Genomic DNA, 16,255 nt, shown 5'->3' on the forward strand with positions numbered 1-16,255 from the left:
TTTCGTAGTTTTACAAATTTTAAAAAAAATTCGAAGTTTCAAAAAACTAAGTTTTCAAAATTTTCATTTTCAAAAAAAAACTAAATTTAAAAAAACTCAAAAATGACCAAATTAATAAACAATGGATTTCTTACAAAAATTTCATATTCGAATTTTTCAAAAAAATCGAATATTTCAAAAATTTCCAAATTCTCAAAAAAATTTAGAAAAAACTTTTTTTTAAAATCCAAGAAATTTAAGATTTCAAAAATAATTCAAAAAAAATTCTAAATTATCTATTATTAATACATTTATAGTAACATTAATATATACCTATATCATAATAAATAATATCAAGGACTACATATATGATATAATTATAAATAATCGTGTACTTGAAAAAATTCATCTAAATATCTAAATCTCAATTCGTTGATTAAGTCAATTATAACACATTCAAGGTAAAATACCAATACCAACAAGTCTTAATTTTAATTCAAATACTTACATATTCTCTGATGAAAATTTCTTCGCCTTCATGAACAAAACATCTGATGGCAATTTCAGAGAAGGACCTCGCATCGCCCTTTGTGGAGCAAAAACACCTCTCTGGCTAATGATGTAGCGATGAGATTGTTTACGACCCCTGAAACAACAAGAAATTTACATAATTTCTGCAATTATTGATTTATCATTAGGGAATGAAATACCGATGAAAAATTTCAATACCGGTAATTCGGTAATTTGTCATTTTAAAACCGGAATACGGTAAATTACCGGTATTTTTATTATCTTAAACAAACGTGAACAAAATTGAAAGTCACTAGTACAAATATAAATAAATGTGTATACAACTATATTCAACTAAACAATAAAAACAATAAAATAAAACAATAAATTTATTTTTTCAAATAATATGAGTAATTTAACAAAATTATATCCAATTTAATTAATTCATTATCACTATCGAGTATATTGAGTACTTTTCACCAAAAACAAACTTATGAGTAAGAAAGACCAAAAACTCATAAAAGATCATATTACATTATTATAATAAACTGTATGTGTTAAATTAGCGTAATCTCCAATATTAAAAAAAAAAAATTTTTCTACACTAATTTAAGATCGGATATTTTGTCGAGATAAATAACAAGATAATATCATTGTTGAGTATTGTTATTTAAAACAATGTGATGCATCTATAGTATTTTCAAACTTCGAAACGTTTTCGAAAAATAATATTTTACAATTGTAATAAGAAGCAAACATATTTAGTAATTATCATAATTATGTTTAAAGATAGAAAAAAACAAAGATTACGCAGGGGTAATCTGTATGATAAAATATTTTGGTGCAAATATCACTTGAAAAACCGTTACATTTTATATAAGATGTAAACAAACATCATTATCTAGCAGTCCAATTCTATTTATTGTAACACGATATGAAGCCTTTAGTAAAGCAATAAATATTCAATTTAATGACGAGTTGAGATAATATTTGACATTTGTTTATCCTATAGAATCACTTGAAGATATAGGTGTTAATGAGATTATGAAATCTATATATAAAAAATGGATCGCAAAAATGTCTTGGTAAGCGCATAACTCAACAACGCCTGGACCAATTTGGCCAATTCTTTTTTTAAAATGTTCGTTGATGTCCAAGGATGATTCTTACGGCGAGAAAAAATCGAATAATCGCCAGGAAAACCCTAAAAACAGCCCTTTTCTTTTTTACGTGCAAACGTTTTCTAACTAAAACGTACAATCAATTTGGGTTTCATTGCTATTATATAAAATTCATATTAAATTACAAGCACTCACTGTAAACTCCTCCTAAACGATGATTCGGATTTTGATAAGTTTTTCTGAAGTTTGTTAAGGAAATTTTCTAGAAGGTATTGATTATAAATTACTGGGATTTATGTGCAATATTGTAGAAATAAATGAAAAAATTGCAAAAAGCGACATGTCATTGTTTGCATTGAAACAAATGAAAACTATCATCTGCCAAAAAATTCCAATTTACTTATGAAACCTAGACAATATTAGAATATGTATAATAAATTTATGATTATGAATAAGAAAATTGAAATGTGTGTAATATTATTGCCAAAAACAGCTGATATGAACAGAATTAAAATAATTTTGGGAAAGTAAAGATGAATACATACAATTCGGCCTTACGATAATAATTAGGAGAAGTTTAAGATACATTTTGGATATCTTAAATAATATCAAATTAAATTAATTTAATCCAATATGAAGTAACAGTGTTATGTTATGGTTATGGTTATGTTATACCGTTTAAGAGACTTCAATTTCCAATATAGTGTGAGAATTGGCTTATCATTTTATATAAATGTATATGCGTTTTGGCGTGAAGAGTAATTTAAAAAACAATAATTATTATTTTTGGGTAAATGGTAAATATTAGTATATTATATTAAAAAATTGAGGGCATAGGTACAGGACAACGTCTGTCGGGTCATCTAGTTTAAAGATAAATTTGTTCCGAGAAATTTTAAACTTTAGTGTATTATGTATCAAATAAGCTTATGTAAAATACCGAAAATACCGGTTTTTTGGGGTAAATATCGGTAAAAATACCGCCGAAAAATCGGGCGGTTTACCGGTAATCGGTATACCGGTATAGCATTCCCTATTTATCATTAAGCAATCTATCCCTTACCCTTTGGGTGCACTCGTCGACGCTCCAGGCAACTCGGGTGAATTTGCATCGATCATCAATCGATCTCCTAATCCTGTCGATTGATGTGCGTGATGGACAGATACAGGTGTCAAAAAGCACCCTGGAATAATGTCTGTTGAATTGTAGGCACCAGGCTTCCTGGACATCTGGAGCACAATAAGCAAGCATTGTGTCTGGACTCAGGCGGACCCATACACCATCATCGTTGTGAATCTGAAGAAAAAAATTGATAAATTGATACATTGATATACTAATAATAATTACTAGTAAAGTGAGTTATCCATATGTTTTCCGTTGTATATTACTCAAGTGTGACGTAACATATCTGAGCGAACATTGCCGACGATAATCGCGGACTCTACTGATTGATCAAATGTCACATGTCGTATGTTACGTGCCTAGCGAGCCTTGCAATATATAAACCGATTTTTATAGGTGGATTCGATTTTATGTACATTTATATCACAGGAAAAATATTATCAATATCATTTCTTACAAAATTATCAGCCATCATCTGACATTTAATCAATCTGTGAGTCCGCGATTGTCGTCGGCAATGTTCGTTCAGACATGTGACGTCACATACCCTTCTTTGTTGAAATATTTACTATGATATACAATATGTATGAACATAAAGTTTAATAAATATGAAAAATCCAATTTTATAAATATAAAATATGATACTAAAAAAAATTAAATCACGCGAGGATTTCATCCGAGGACTCAACCGAATCATACAACTTCATCCGACTTGCAATAGTTACAATTATCCATAAAAAATCTTATATATAAATATTAGTGGCTACTAATAAATATCGATGTAGAAAATGCAAAGAACTCTACTGACGAGTAAATTAAATTGCAAAGTATAAAATGAAAATGGACTCTACTAACGAGCAAATTAAATTGCAAAGTGTAAGGTAAAAATAGACTCTACTGATGAGCAAACTTTAAATTTGATCTAGAAGTTAAAAAAGGGACTCTACTGACTTTAAAATTAATCTAGATTATGAAAGAGAGACCTTACTTACATGCTAACTTTTAATTTTGATTTAGAAGATAATGGATGGGACTCTACTGACAAATTCAAATACTGGCAAATATACTGACAAGCTATATATAAGATAAGAAATAAGATATATAAATAAGATAAGAAAAGAACTCTACTAACAGGCAAAATTTTTAATTTCGATATAGAAGATGATAAAATAGACTCTACTGATGAGCAAATTCAATGACGAACTATAAGATAAAAAAGGTACTGTAGTGACGAATTAATTTTAATTTTGATCTAGAATATAAAGAAAGGACTCTACTGACAAGCAAATTGTAGTTTTGATCTAGATTATATAAAAAGAAACTCTACTGACGAGCAAAATTTAAAATTAATCTAGATTATAAAAAAAATCTACTAGAAGATGATAGAAAAGACTCTACTGACGAAGAAATCCAATGACAAACTATAAGATAAGAAATGAATTCTACTGGCAAGCAAAAATTCTAATTTCGATCTACTAGATGATAAAAGGGACTCTACTGACGAACAAATTAAATTGCAAAATAGAAGATGAAAAATAAATTTCATTGAAAGCTATATTAATTCTGATATAGAAAATGAAAAATAGACTCTACTGACGAGCAATTTAAATTATGAACTATAAGATAAAAAAGAGACTCTACTGGCAAGCTAATTTCAATTTTGATATAGAAGAGCAAAAAAAGGAATTTACTGACAAGCAAAATTAATTATCAATTAGAAGATAAAAGGGACTATACTGAGGGAGCAAACTTCAATTTTGACTAATTTTAAGAAAATAAAAAGAACCCTGCTAATGAGCAAACTTCAATTCTTATCTAAAAAATGATAAGGATTCTGCTGACGACCAAATTTTAATTTTGATAAAGAAAATAAAAAAAGGAATTCTACTGGCGAGCAAACTTCAATTTTGGTCTAGAAGATAAAAAAGGAACTCTACTGATGAGCAAATTTAAATTGCGAATTCTACGATTAAAAGGGACTCGACTGTCGAGCAAACTTTAACTTTTATCAAGAATATTAAAAAAGGGACTCTACTGACGAGCTGACTTCAAATTTTATTTAGAAGATCATAAAAGGGACTCTACTGACGAGCAAACTTCATTTAACTATAACTTTGATCTAGAAAACGAAAACGACTCTACTAATGAGCAAAGCAAATTATAAACTAGAAAACAAAACAAAACTGCTGACAAGCAAAATTTAATTTCATCGCAAATGAAATATCCATCTAACAATGAAAAAGACTCTACTGATGGGCAAATATTGAATTTGAATCAGAAAATAAAAAGGGACTCTACTGATGAGCAACTTAAATAACAAACTATAGTATATAAAAGGAAATTCCATTGACGAACAAACTTTAAAATTGATCCAAAAGATACAAAACCAAATTATAATTAAAATTAAATTATTTTTAATATTTCACAAAAGGGTAAACTTGGTTTCGTCATTACATTACGTTCATAATTATTAAATGTATTTTTTATATATAATAAAAACAGATTGTAATTGAATCTTGAGAAATAAAAAAATAGATATATAGTATCTATGATTTGACAATCAATGCCAAATCATTACTTCGTCTTGTATATTGGTCAAACTCAACATTAATTATCATAAATTTTTAACATATATACTAAATAATCGATTACTAAGAAATCGATGCTTATGTGTGAATATTTTATTTAAGTTTGATTCCAGGTGATTCGAATCAATTTTTTTTCCTAATTCGAATTAGGAAATTTTCGTGTCGTCAACTTTACTAATAATATTATGTTTATGTTTAACATTTCTTTACCTCGTCTACAAATGCAATGGTCTCATCGCACTGGACAATAGCCAATTGTTCGCTCTGCAAAGAAGGATGTGCCCTGATCCTTAGCCCTGCACTCGGTCTGCACGTGAAACGCAGCAGACGTTCTGCAGGCGCATCTGGTGGAATTGTGGGAGGAACCGCCGGACGTCTCGGCGGAGGCGGTGCTGTTCCTGCAGGAGGCGCTAGGACTCGAACTGTGATAGACTGAAAAAATTTATTTATAAATCTCAGATTAATTACAGTGGCGGATTAAGCTTTCTGACGCCCTAAGCCCTATCTGATCAGGCGCCCTTTTTAATAGACAAATTTTTACTTTTTTAATTAACCATAATATTATTATAAAGACATTTACAGACATTTCTGAACATTTTGGCATACCTTAAAAAATGGATGTGTATGTTTTATTCCCATAGATAAGAAAGTTCTGATTAGTTTTTGGCAAGTACAGGTCAAGTCGTTTGGAAAATGCAGAAAGTGTAAAAAATTCGAATTGCATTCGAAAATCTTGATTGGAAATCGTATTCATTAGTTTTTGGTAAAAACCGGCCGGGTCGATTAGGTTTGCGAAACGATCGGCCAAGCCGGTTGTTTAAAATTAGCATAAAAAAGCAAAAATATTACGTTTTTGCAATGAAGACAGAAACCGATTTTAAAAATTGAAAAAGGGTTTCTGAAAGATACCAATAAGAAGTCAAAAGATTTGACAATTTTAAAACTTCATTAAAGTTTGATAAAATTTCATAGTCAAAATTTGTGTTAAAAGTCGCTTTTGTGATGTGATGAATCAAAATTTAATTTTCAAAAACGCCTGAACAGATTTCACAAATTAAAAAGTCATTGGACTAAATTCGATAACTAGAACCGAGACATTCAAAAGCTTCGTGTTTTTTTAATTTTAAAATAATTCAATTATTTGAATTTTAGGTATTTCAATTCTCTCAAAATTTTGAAACCAGTGTACTCGCCTTTTCGGAAAACTAATTATTTCTTCATACCATTAAAATACCACGAACAAAATATTTTTTGAGTCATTAGAATCGGATGATCTGTACTCTCAAAACCTTCATGACCACTTTTGCACCTTCTGCGCTCTGCATCTCCAAAAAGGCTAAACCTGCCTTTGGCATAAACAGTACGTTTTACGGTCAAAGCGAATCGAATATTTTTTGAATCATTCATGTCGATTGATCCTTGCAAAGGACACTTGAACTCTCTAGTAAACTTTAAAAGTTAAAAATCTTGGTACGGAATGATTCAAAATAATGAAGACAAAATTTGTAATAATTCTTAAATTTTTATTATATATCTGATAATTTGATGTCCGTATGTCCGATGATCAATTTTTACCACCAAATGACACTTTTTTTGGATCACCAAAAACGCTGACCATGCTCTCGCAACATTTTCGATAGTTCTTTATTTCGTCATACAAGTAAAATGAATTACTTGAATGATTGTCTTGAATTCAAATCGAACGCTCTGTTTTTGAAAAATTGAATTGGCATTTTTTTAACTCTTCGCCCTCTATTCCGAAATGGATGGAACTGTCTTTGCAAAAAACTAATCAGCACGTCTTTCCGACATTATAAATCGAATGTCAATTGGCAAAAAACTGTAACCGCACAAACACATGCATACATCCATTTTTTCTAAGATATGTCAAAATGTTCAGGAGATCTTGAAGCGTAGAGATACATAAACAATTTTATTTACGATTTATTGGGATTATTATAACTTAGCCTTCCTGAAGTTGAAAAAATGCCAATTGGAGGAAGCATACCAAATTCAGATATTTTTGTTTACGATTCTGTTTTATACTACAGGCTTATTTAAAAAAAAATATTTGCATAAACAAACAAAAAATAAATTTTAACATATTAACCTAATAAACAACAATTAATATATTATGTTAATTCACCATGGTTTGATTTAATACCAAAAATGAAATAAGAATCCATTGAACAATTTTTAAAGCGTTTTATATATAGATTCACCTTAACAAAATTACAAAAAAAACGAACAGATTTTCAATACTTTTCCAAAAAAGCTTATCAGTTTGATAAATATTGGATTAAATATGATACATCAAGAAAAATATCAATGCGGAACCAACGAATAATAAATTTGATTACAAAACGCATTACGTTCTATTTCATATATGATGATGAATGATCTCTAAATTTACAAAAAAAGTTTAGGATCTATCCTTAAAATGAATTGTCGTGACGTTTTATCAAATTTAAAATTTTAACATTCTGAAAAATTTGCCGCCCCCAAATTGTGCCGCCCTAGGCCCGGGCCTAACGGGGTAATCCAGCACTGGTTAATTATATGAATTATTTACTATCAATCCTTTATTACTTTAGGCAATGGATATCCATCCACGGTAGCCTGAAGAGTGTAGTCACCCACTGCAGTTGGCGTCCAGGTTCCCGCATACGCGCCCAGAGTCTTGACAGCCGTGACACGAACCGTCTCGCTCGTCGGACACTGCGACGCCGCGCGGCCGGAATAAGAAGCAGGGCCGGTCGCCAGGCGTAATTCTTCGAAGGAGTAATTCGAGAAAGCCTAGAGAGAACAGAAAAATAAAAAAAAAAATATATAATATATTTTTTTTATTATTTTATTGATTCCTCACCTTCATAATGGTGATGCGTTTGAAGACACATCTTGTCCCTGACGGTTGGCTCGTATTTGGCAGCAGGCGGAGGAGGATGTCCTCCGAAAGTGGTTTTATCAACAAATGCTGATGGGGCAGTAAAATTTGAAGAGTTGGCTTCAGGTTGAGGGTCGCCCGTGGTGGTGGAAATGTCCACATTTGGTCCAGCATCTACGGGAATTGCCTTCAAGGTAACCTGGGAATAGGAGATACACACATTTAAATAAACACATTTGTTATTTTAATTTTATATTATATATATATATATATATATATATATATATATATATATATATTGGGTCATCTAGCATATATATACTAGATAAACCAGCAAACGTTTTTTAGTCATAAAAAATATTTCTAGTATAAAATGTTTAGTACAAAAATAACTAACTGATAGCAAATGTGGTGCATAAGTGAAAGGAGCGCCTAACAAAAAATATATGAATAGTTTTTCCACTGCAAATCATGCCACATACAAATGTTCCTCCAATAGTCTTTGCAAGAGCCAACCTAATCTGAAACTGGTTCCACTTACATTGAATTGGCGCATTTAAAGATTTTGGTATATTATTACCATGCTTTTTATCAATTTAGTAATTTTTGAATTACGAAGCAAAATCCGAGTATTTATTTTTAAATTATATTGTTATGTGGCATGTCCAGCGATTTGACTGAGATTAAAAAAATTGAGATAGTGGAACATTATATAGCTTTGCCATAGATTTATATGGTACCTATAGTTTCCTATCAAAAACTGTTGTATCTTCAGATTTTAATATTCAATCTCTATTTTTTGCAAAAATTGCTTTTTAAGCAAACTATTTATCAATTATATACTGTTTGTGTGCATCGGAAAATGTTTGTGCAATGAGAAAATGTAAAGGGTGGTCAACTCTTGTTAAATTAAATTGTTTTTTTCTAAATTAAATTTATGCTTTATCATAATGTCTAGAAAATATGAATTAAAATTCAGTAAAAAACACTAATTGATTGAAAGCATATTGATGAATTATTTGATTACTTGAATGGCTACGATTTGCGGAAGGAGGGTGAAAATTTAGAGTTGTGTGCATTTTGTAATTCTGCATTATGAACATTAAACTTAGAAGAAAATTCATTCACAAATTTAAAGAAAAAATTAGAGATAGACGATCCTTGATAAAAATAAATAGTATTTTGAAGTAAAAAAAAATTAAAAGAATTACAATAAAAAAAGACCTTACGAGTGAAAAAATGTATTAGGATTGGACAACCCTTAATAAAAATAAATTGTTTTTTGAAGTAATATTCAACCATTTTCATATGATTAAAAAAATATTAACTAAAATTATGTCAGTAAATAGGACAATTCAAAATTGAAAGAAAATAGATTACAAAATTATTAAAAAAAGGGTGGACAATCCTTGATAAAAATAAATAGTTCTTCAAAGTAAAAAAAAATCTCAGAATTAAAATAAAGAGTCAAATGTTGAGGGTAGGCAATCCTTATTAAAAATAAATAGTATTTTGAAGTCAAAAAAATTAAAAAAATTACAATAAAAAATTGACCTTATAAGTAATAAAACGTGCTAGGGTTGGACAACTCTTAATAAAAATATCATTTAAGCATATTAATAAACCCAAAAAAGTCTTAACTAAAATTTTGTCAAAAAAGGTCAAATTAAAATTGAAAGAAAATTAATTCCAAAATTTACAAAAATAAATGTGGACAACCCTTGATAAAAATAAATAGTTTTTCAAAGTAAAAAGAGTTTTATTTTATGTATTTAACAATTTCAAATTATATAAAACTAATATCAAGAAAATTGGTCTCAAAATTAGAAAAAAAATGTTAGGGGCACACAACCCTTGATAAAAATAAATACAATTTTGAAGTAAAAAGTGTTATATGTATTTTAAAATTCCGCATTAAAAAAATTACAATAAAAAAAATTTACCTCAAAAGTGAAAAAATGTGTTAGAGTTGAACAACCCTTAATAAAAATAAGTTGTTTTTTAAAGTATCATTTAACTATCCGAACCTTATCCGACAATAAGGGTCGAAACAGGTAAAAACTGATTATTATGGAACGGGAGTCAGTTATGTTTGAACCGCCAACAAGCACAGATTAAAAATATCAACACCTAATAATGTAAGATACAATTTAAAATAAAATCTATAAATCTTAAAAAGTGTTTGTTTTTACATATCAAGAAGAGAACCAATAATTAATATCTCTTCAACTAATATACTAATATATGATATTAAAATTTGATAAAAATCCTTGAAACCTTTCGTAGAAGTACGATAACTAACACTATGACTATTAATATTTTCCCTTACCTTTAAATCCGGTGCATAAGCCAAATCCCCGTACTGGTCCCTCGTGACAACCGTGATCAGGCTAGTCCACCCCTGTTTCAGTTCCTCCCGATTCGGTTCTTGTACGTAGCACAGGGCCGGACAGATCCTGGGCTCCGGCTGCAGCCAGGCTGCCAATCTTGCTCCGCTCGAGGTGCAGGCGTTGAGTCTGACGTCGGCCTGATCCGAACCTGCAGAAGGCGCATCTTCGGCGTCGTCGGAGATGAGAGGAGACGGAGTCGGGCCGGTGACGAAGTCGCGGAGGAATTGGCGGCCGTTGGATCTTGTACTAAAAAGCAATAGTAAAAATTGTTAGAATCTTATTATCATTTTGGTATGCTATAAATTAAAAGTATTCCTATTTGCCTGTGGGAATCAAGTGAGCTAGAAAAGAATTGGGAGAGAAAACAAATGGTCGTGACATGACATTTGTAAAGTGTTATAATAACAAAATTTAATATGAATAATATTTTTATAGAGATATCTTTTTATATATTTATTCATTTCCATATGTCACTTTCATCTAGTTTTTAATTGTAACGAAATGGCGACAGAAAATCACATCACTTTATTATTATCTCCAACGTTACTAATTTACGTATTATCTTTACTACATTAATTTTTGCAAGATCTTTTTGTCCTACATCAGACCAAGCACGGCTAGTTCATTCTATTTCTTCAACTTTCCTTAGGGTAAGTTATAGTAATCGCAAAAAAATCTAAAATGAAATTTTTCATATATCTTTACGTTTCACAGGTTTCTGAACATTTTAGCAAACCTTAGAAAAAATGGATGTATGTATGTGTGTACGGATACAAGATTTCGTCGACGATTTCGGGAACACGGATCAACCGATTTAAAGGATTCTCAATAAAAAAAAGTTAGAAAAATGCCATTTGGCGGTCAAAAATGATTATTAGACACATGCACATTAAATTATCAGATATTTTATAGAGATTTTAATAATATGTACACATTTTGTGTAAATTTTGTTTTGGGTTCCGTACCAAGATTTTTATTTTGAAGTTTATTTATATAGTTCAAACAAATGTCCTCGACATTTTCTACAGTATGGAATAATTTGATTTGTATGATTGAAAAATCATTCGGTTCGTACTCGATCACTAGGCATTTTTGCAAAAGGTAATTTCGCCGTTTCGGAGGTATGGAGCGCAAAGGGTGTGAAAATGGTTGTGCAATTTTTGAGAGAACGGATCATCCGATTACAATAATTCAAAAAACCTTTTGCTTGTGTAGACGGTGTAAAAAAATGTTTTTACAAAAAAATCGTAATTTTGAAAATACTCGGAAAAATAATAATAATAAATAAAAAAAAATTCAAAATAAAAAGTTTCAAAAAATTCAAATTTTCAAATTTTTTTATTATTTTCAAAAAATAAATCGAAATTTTGAAGATTTTCAAAAATATCAAAATTTTAACAAATCCAAAAATTTGAAAATATTTCAAAATTTTCAAAAAAACGAGTTATTCAAAAATTTACACATTCTCAAAAAATTGAAAAATGCTTTTATAAAAAATTTCGTAAATTTTTAAATTTAAAAAAAAATACAAAATTTCCAAAATAAAATAAAAGTTTCAAAAAACTCGAATTTTCGAAATTTTTCATCATTTTCAAAAAAATAAATCGAAATTTTGACAAATTTAAAAAAATATCAAAATTTTAAAATATCGATTTGTTACAAAAATTTGAGAATATTTCGAAATTCTCAAAAAAATTAAAAAATCGATTTTTTCTAAAATTTCTAAGAATCTCGGAATTTTAAAAAATTTTCAAAATTTTGAAAAAATTCGAATAAAAAAAATTGAACAAATTTCTTGTAAACATATACACAAGTTTTTTGTAGAATACGCTCGTCGTCCAATATAATAATGAACTAGCTGTAAGTGGAATTCTGTCTTAAGGCAATTAGGGCATCGTGCCTAAGGCAAATTGCTGGAACTTCCCGTACCAAAAATTATTATTTTATTAAAAACGATTAACATTTTGAAAAAAATTTAATTCGAAATAATTAGATTTTTGAGAAACTAGGAATATGACAAAAAATTACTTTTTTTTGAAAAAAAAATTTTTATTTGAAAAAAAATATTTTTTTTTGAAAGAAAATTTTTTTCCTTTGAAAACATACTATTTTTTTGAAAAGAAAAATGTTTTCTTCATTTTGACATATTTTGGAAATTCTGAACTTTTTTTCAAAGCAATCGTACTGCTTGAACTGCATAGAGACGAATTGTCACAGCGCAAGTGCCGCGCCGCCGTCTAACGCATAAACATTGGTACGGAACCCATAGGAATGTAAACCAAATTTATACTTATTGTTAAAATCTCTATAAAATATCTGATAATTTGATGTGCATATGTCTAATCATCATTTTTAACCGCCGAATGGCATTTTTTTTTACTTTTTTCATTAGATCTCCGAAACCGCTAGACCTGCCTTCATGAAAATTTGATCAACTCTTCATCTTGCCAATACAAGTAAAATGTTTTTTGAATTATTCAAATCGGACGTTCCGTTCTCTTAAAAACTGAGTTACCGTTTTCGGCACTTTTTGCCCCGTATCTTTGGAACGGCTAGACCTAACTTCGCCAAAAACTAATCAGCACGTCTCCTTATCAGTACAAATCGAATGTTTTTTGAATTATTCAAATCGGTTGATCCGTGTTCCCAAAATCGTCGACGAAAATTTGTATCCGCACATACATACACACACATACATACACACACACACACACACACACACATACATCCATTTTTTCTAAGGTATGCCAAAATGTTCAGAAACCTCTGAAACGTAAAGATATATAAAAAATTTCATTTTCGATTTTTTTGCGATTACTATAACTTACCCTACGGGAAGTTAAATATAAATTCACAGTATGTATTTATAATAAATAATCTATTTGAAATTATTTAAGACAATTATTGATTATTTTCATTCCTCGAATGTTTAATTACGGTACAAGAAGTTCCAGTAATTTGCCTTAAGGCACGATGCCATAATACACCACTAGTTTAATTATTGTAATGACATTGTTTACTTATATCACTTTGATATTATCTCCAACATTAATAATTTAAGTATTATCTCTATTACATTAATTTTAACAAGAACTTCTGGTCCTACATATCAGACCATACACAACTAGTTCATTGTATTTTTTTATTTATTTAAACAGTACAAAGTTTATAGTTCATCATTCATCAAACTTATATTATAATATAAACAATAAAATCTTGTGATTAATAGAACTATTGTCTATATATTGTGTATTTGCTCATCGTTATCTATTTTAAGATTAATATTAGTGTCCACGGTTTATTTATTACATGTTAACTTATCTCATTAGTATAATATGTCTTTCCAGCCATTCAGACGTCTTTGGTGTAAATATTTATTTAAGACTTCGAATTAAATTAGATCGTGTTCTTAGAACGATTCGTCAGAATTGTAAGAAAAAGGCGATTGAATAAATAATTTATTTACATGCGTTTTTCGTATAAAATTTCATTTTTATTCGATTAATAAAGTACATACTCAAGTATATCTAAAATTGTTATGTAACCGTCCAAATATGAAATTTTTTCCATATCATCACGTTTCAGAGGTTTCTGAACATTTTGGCATACCTCAGAAAAAATGGATGTGTATGTGTAATACACATATACACATACTATGTATGAATATTACATTGGATACAATTTTCGTCGAAGTTTTCGGGAGCACCCCTAACCGGTTTGAATGATTCAAAAAACTTCTGTTTGTTTTGACAAAACAATTGCTTTTGGAAAAAAAATTATTTCAATTATGTAATGTCCATTGACATATTACAACCTGTATGATGATAAGTGGATTTAAGCGGAAACGTATATCACTTCTGCATGATATCTAAATGTAGTTTTATGTCAGTTATTTTAGCAAGTTGCTCATCAGTAGAGTTCTTTCTCTTAAAATTTATTTCTCTTAATTATAAAACGTGCTACAATGCTACAACATTCAAATTTTTTCAGAAAGTTGAGACTCGATATGTTCGTCGTGATTATAAAAAAGAGACTCTAATGACTACAAAAATAAATATCGATCTAGAAAATCAAAAAAAGGGACTCTATTGACGAGCAAACTCTAAATTTGACCTATAAGATAAGAAAGAGACTCTACCGACGAGCAAATTAAATGTCGATCTAGAAAATGAATTTAATTTCGATATAGATCATAAAAAACGGACTACTGACCAGCAATTTTAATTGGAAATTAGAAGGTAAAAAGGACTCTTCTGACAAGTAGTATCATCGCCAACTAATATCTTTCGAACAGTTTTGATTTTTTTAAAATCGATTCGGTAAAATGAGCTTAAATGTGGACTAAAAGTTTGACACTTTTTTTCAAATTACATAGAAACGGCTTGGCAGATAGTCGCACAAAACTGAGAAACGATAGTCCTCATCGAAATACATCAAATGGCTTTTAAATTTCTGAAATCGGTTCAGGTGTTTTTGAGAAAACGTCGATGAAAGATCTAATTTTGACAAATGCCAAAAAAACGACACCAACTTTTTCTTTCAAACTTTGACGAATTTTCAAAGTTAAACCAATTGTCGTAGGGCCGTAATATTTTAGTATGATCTAGAAGACTATAGTATCCACCGTCAAAAAAATAATTATAAAAATCTTCGGAAAATTTTTTTTTAACACTTTATTACAAGAAAACGGCCCGGCCGATCTCTACCAAAAACCACAATTCCCAATCAATATCTTTCGAACGGTTTTTGAATTTTCATAATCGGTTCAAATGTGGTTAAAACGTGAACGATTTTTTTTTACTTTTTGCTATTTATAAAGAAACGTCTCGGCCGATCGTCAAACGATCTGACAAACGATAGTCCTCGTCGAGATACATCGAATGGCTTTTAAATTTTTTTAAATCGGCCCAGCCGTTTTCGAGAAAACTTCGATTTACGGCAAAAAATCTGTTTACACACACACACACATACACAGAGAGACACATACTTTTTCCAAATGTTGGTCTCATTCGATTCAGAATGGCTTGAAACGCCGAGAAACATAAAATTAGCGATTCGAATTTTTTGATGAAAACAAACTTCTCATTCGGGAAGGTAAAAATTAACAATAAAAAACAGGTTTTTCAAAAATGACAATTTTTTAAAAAAATTCCCAAAAATCTAATTTCTTTACAGTATAAATAATTTTCGGTACGAAAACAGAAAGTTCCAGCAATTTGGCCTTAAGGTACGTTGCCATACACCACTAGTTATGGATTAAATATCCTTCTCTTAGAATCCAGGTCTCTGATCCGTGTAGACCCATACCCGATACATTTACATTCGGCATATCGACACAAGATTTACTGACCAGTAAAATTGTTTCCAGAGAATCCATATCTCTGATCCCTACGCACTCAAAACATAAAATTCTACTTAATATTTCTTTCTATGCATTTGTGTGCATCTATCTATTTACGTGTGTCCCTCATGTCCCTTCCAAGTTGCATCCAAAAGAGCACGTGTTTTTTAACCCGCTTCGTAACGAGAGCCGAACTCGAACGAATTCGACCGAAGCCGAACGCAAACATCAGGAGGAATGAAAGTTCGAATATTCGAACCAGTTTCGGTTGCACTTTGTGCCTCGCGGACGAATTAAGTAATGGATACGTGTTAATTAA

General features: G+C 29.8%; 1 protein-coding gene across 1 annotated transcript in view; it reads right to left on the bottom strand.

Annotated features, from left to right (window-relative positions):
- Positions 1-483: 483 nt before the first annotated feature.
- Positions 484-16,255, bottom strand: part of LOC113378632 (E3 ubiquitin-protein ligase highwire-like) — a 374,874-nt gene continuing 359,102 nt past the window's right edge. The window contains 6 exon segments of the mRNA XM_026619187.1: positions 484-625; positions 2,825-2,907; positions 5,532-5,753; positions 7,911-8,117; positions 8,231-8,404; positions 10,535-10,841. Of these exon segments, the coding sequence (XP_026474972.1) occupies positions 484-625; positions 2,825-2,907; positions 5,532-5,753; positions 7,911-8,117; positions 8,231-8,404; positions 10,535-10,841 (1,135 nt within the window).

The sequence above is a fragment of the Ctenocephalides felis genome, unplaced genomic scaffold (assembly GCF_003426905.1).
Source record: "Ctenocephalides felis isolate EL2017-DRISC unplaced genomic scaffold, ASM342690v1 CF-g0.4_SCAFFOLD_01886, whole genome shotgun sequence".
NCBI classification, from domain to species: domain Eukaryota; kingdom Metazoa; phylum Arthropoda; class Insecta; order Siphonaptera; family Pulicidae; genus Ctenocephalides; species Ctenocephalides felis.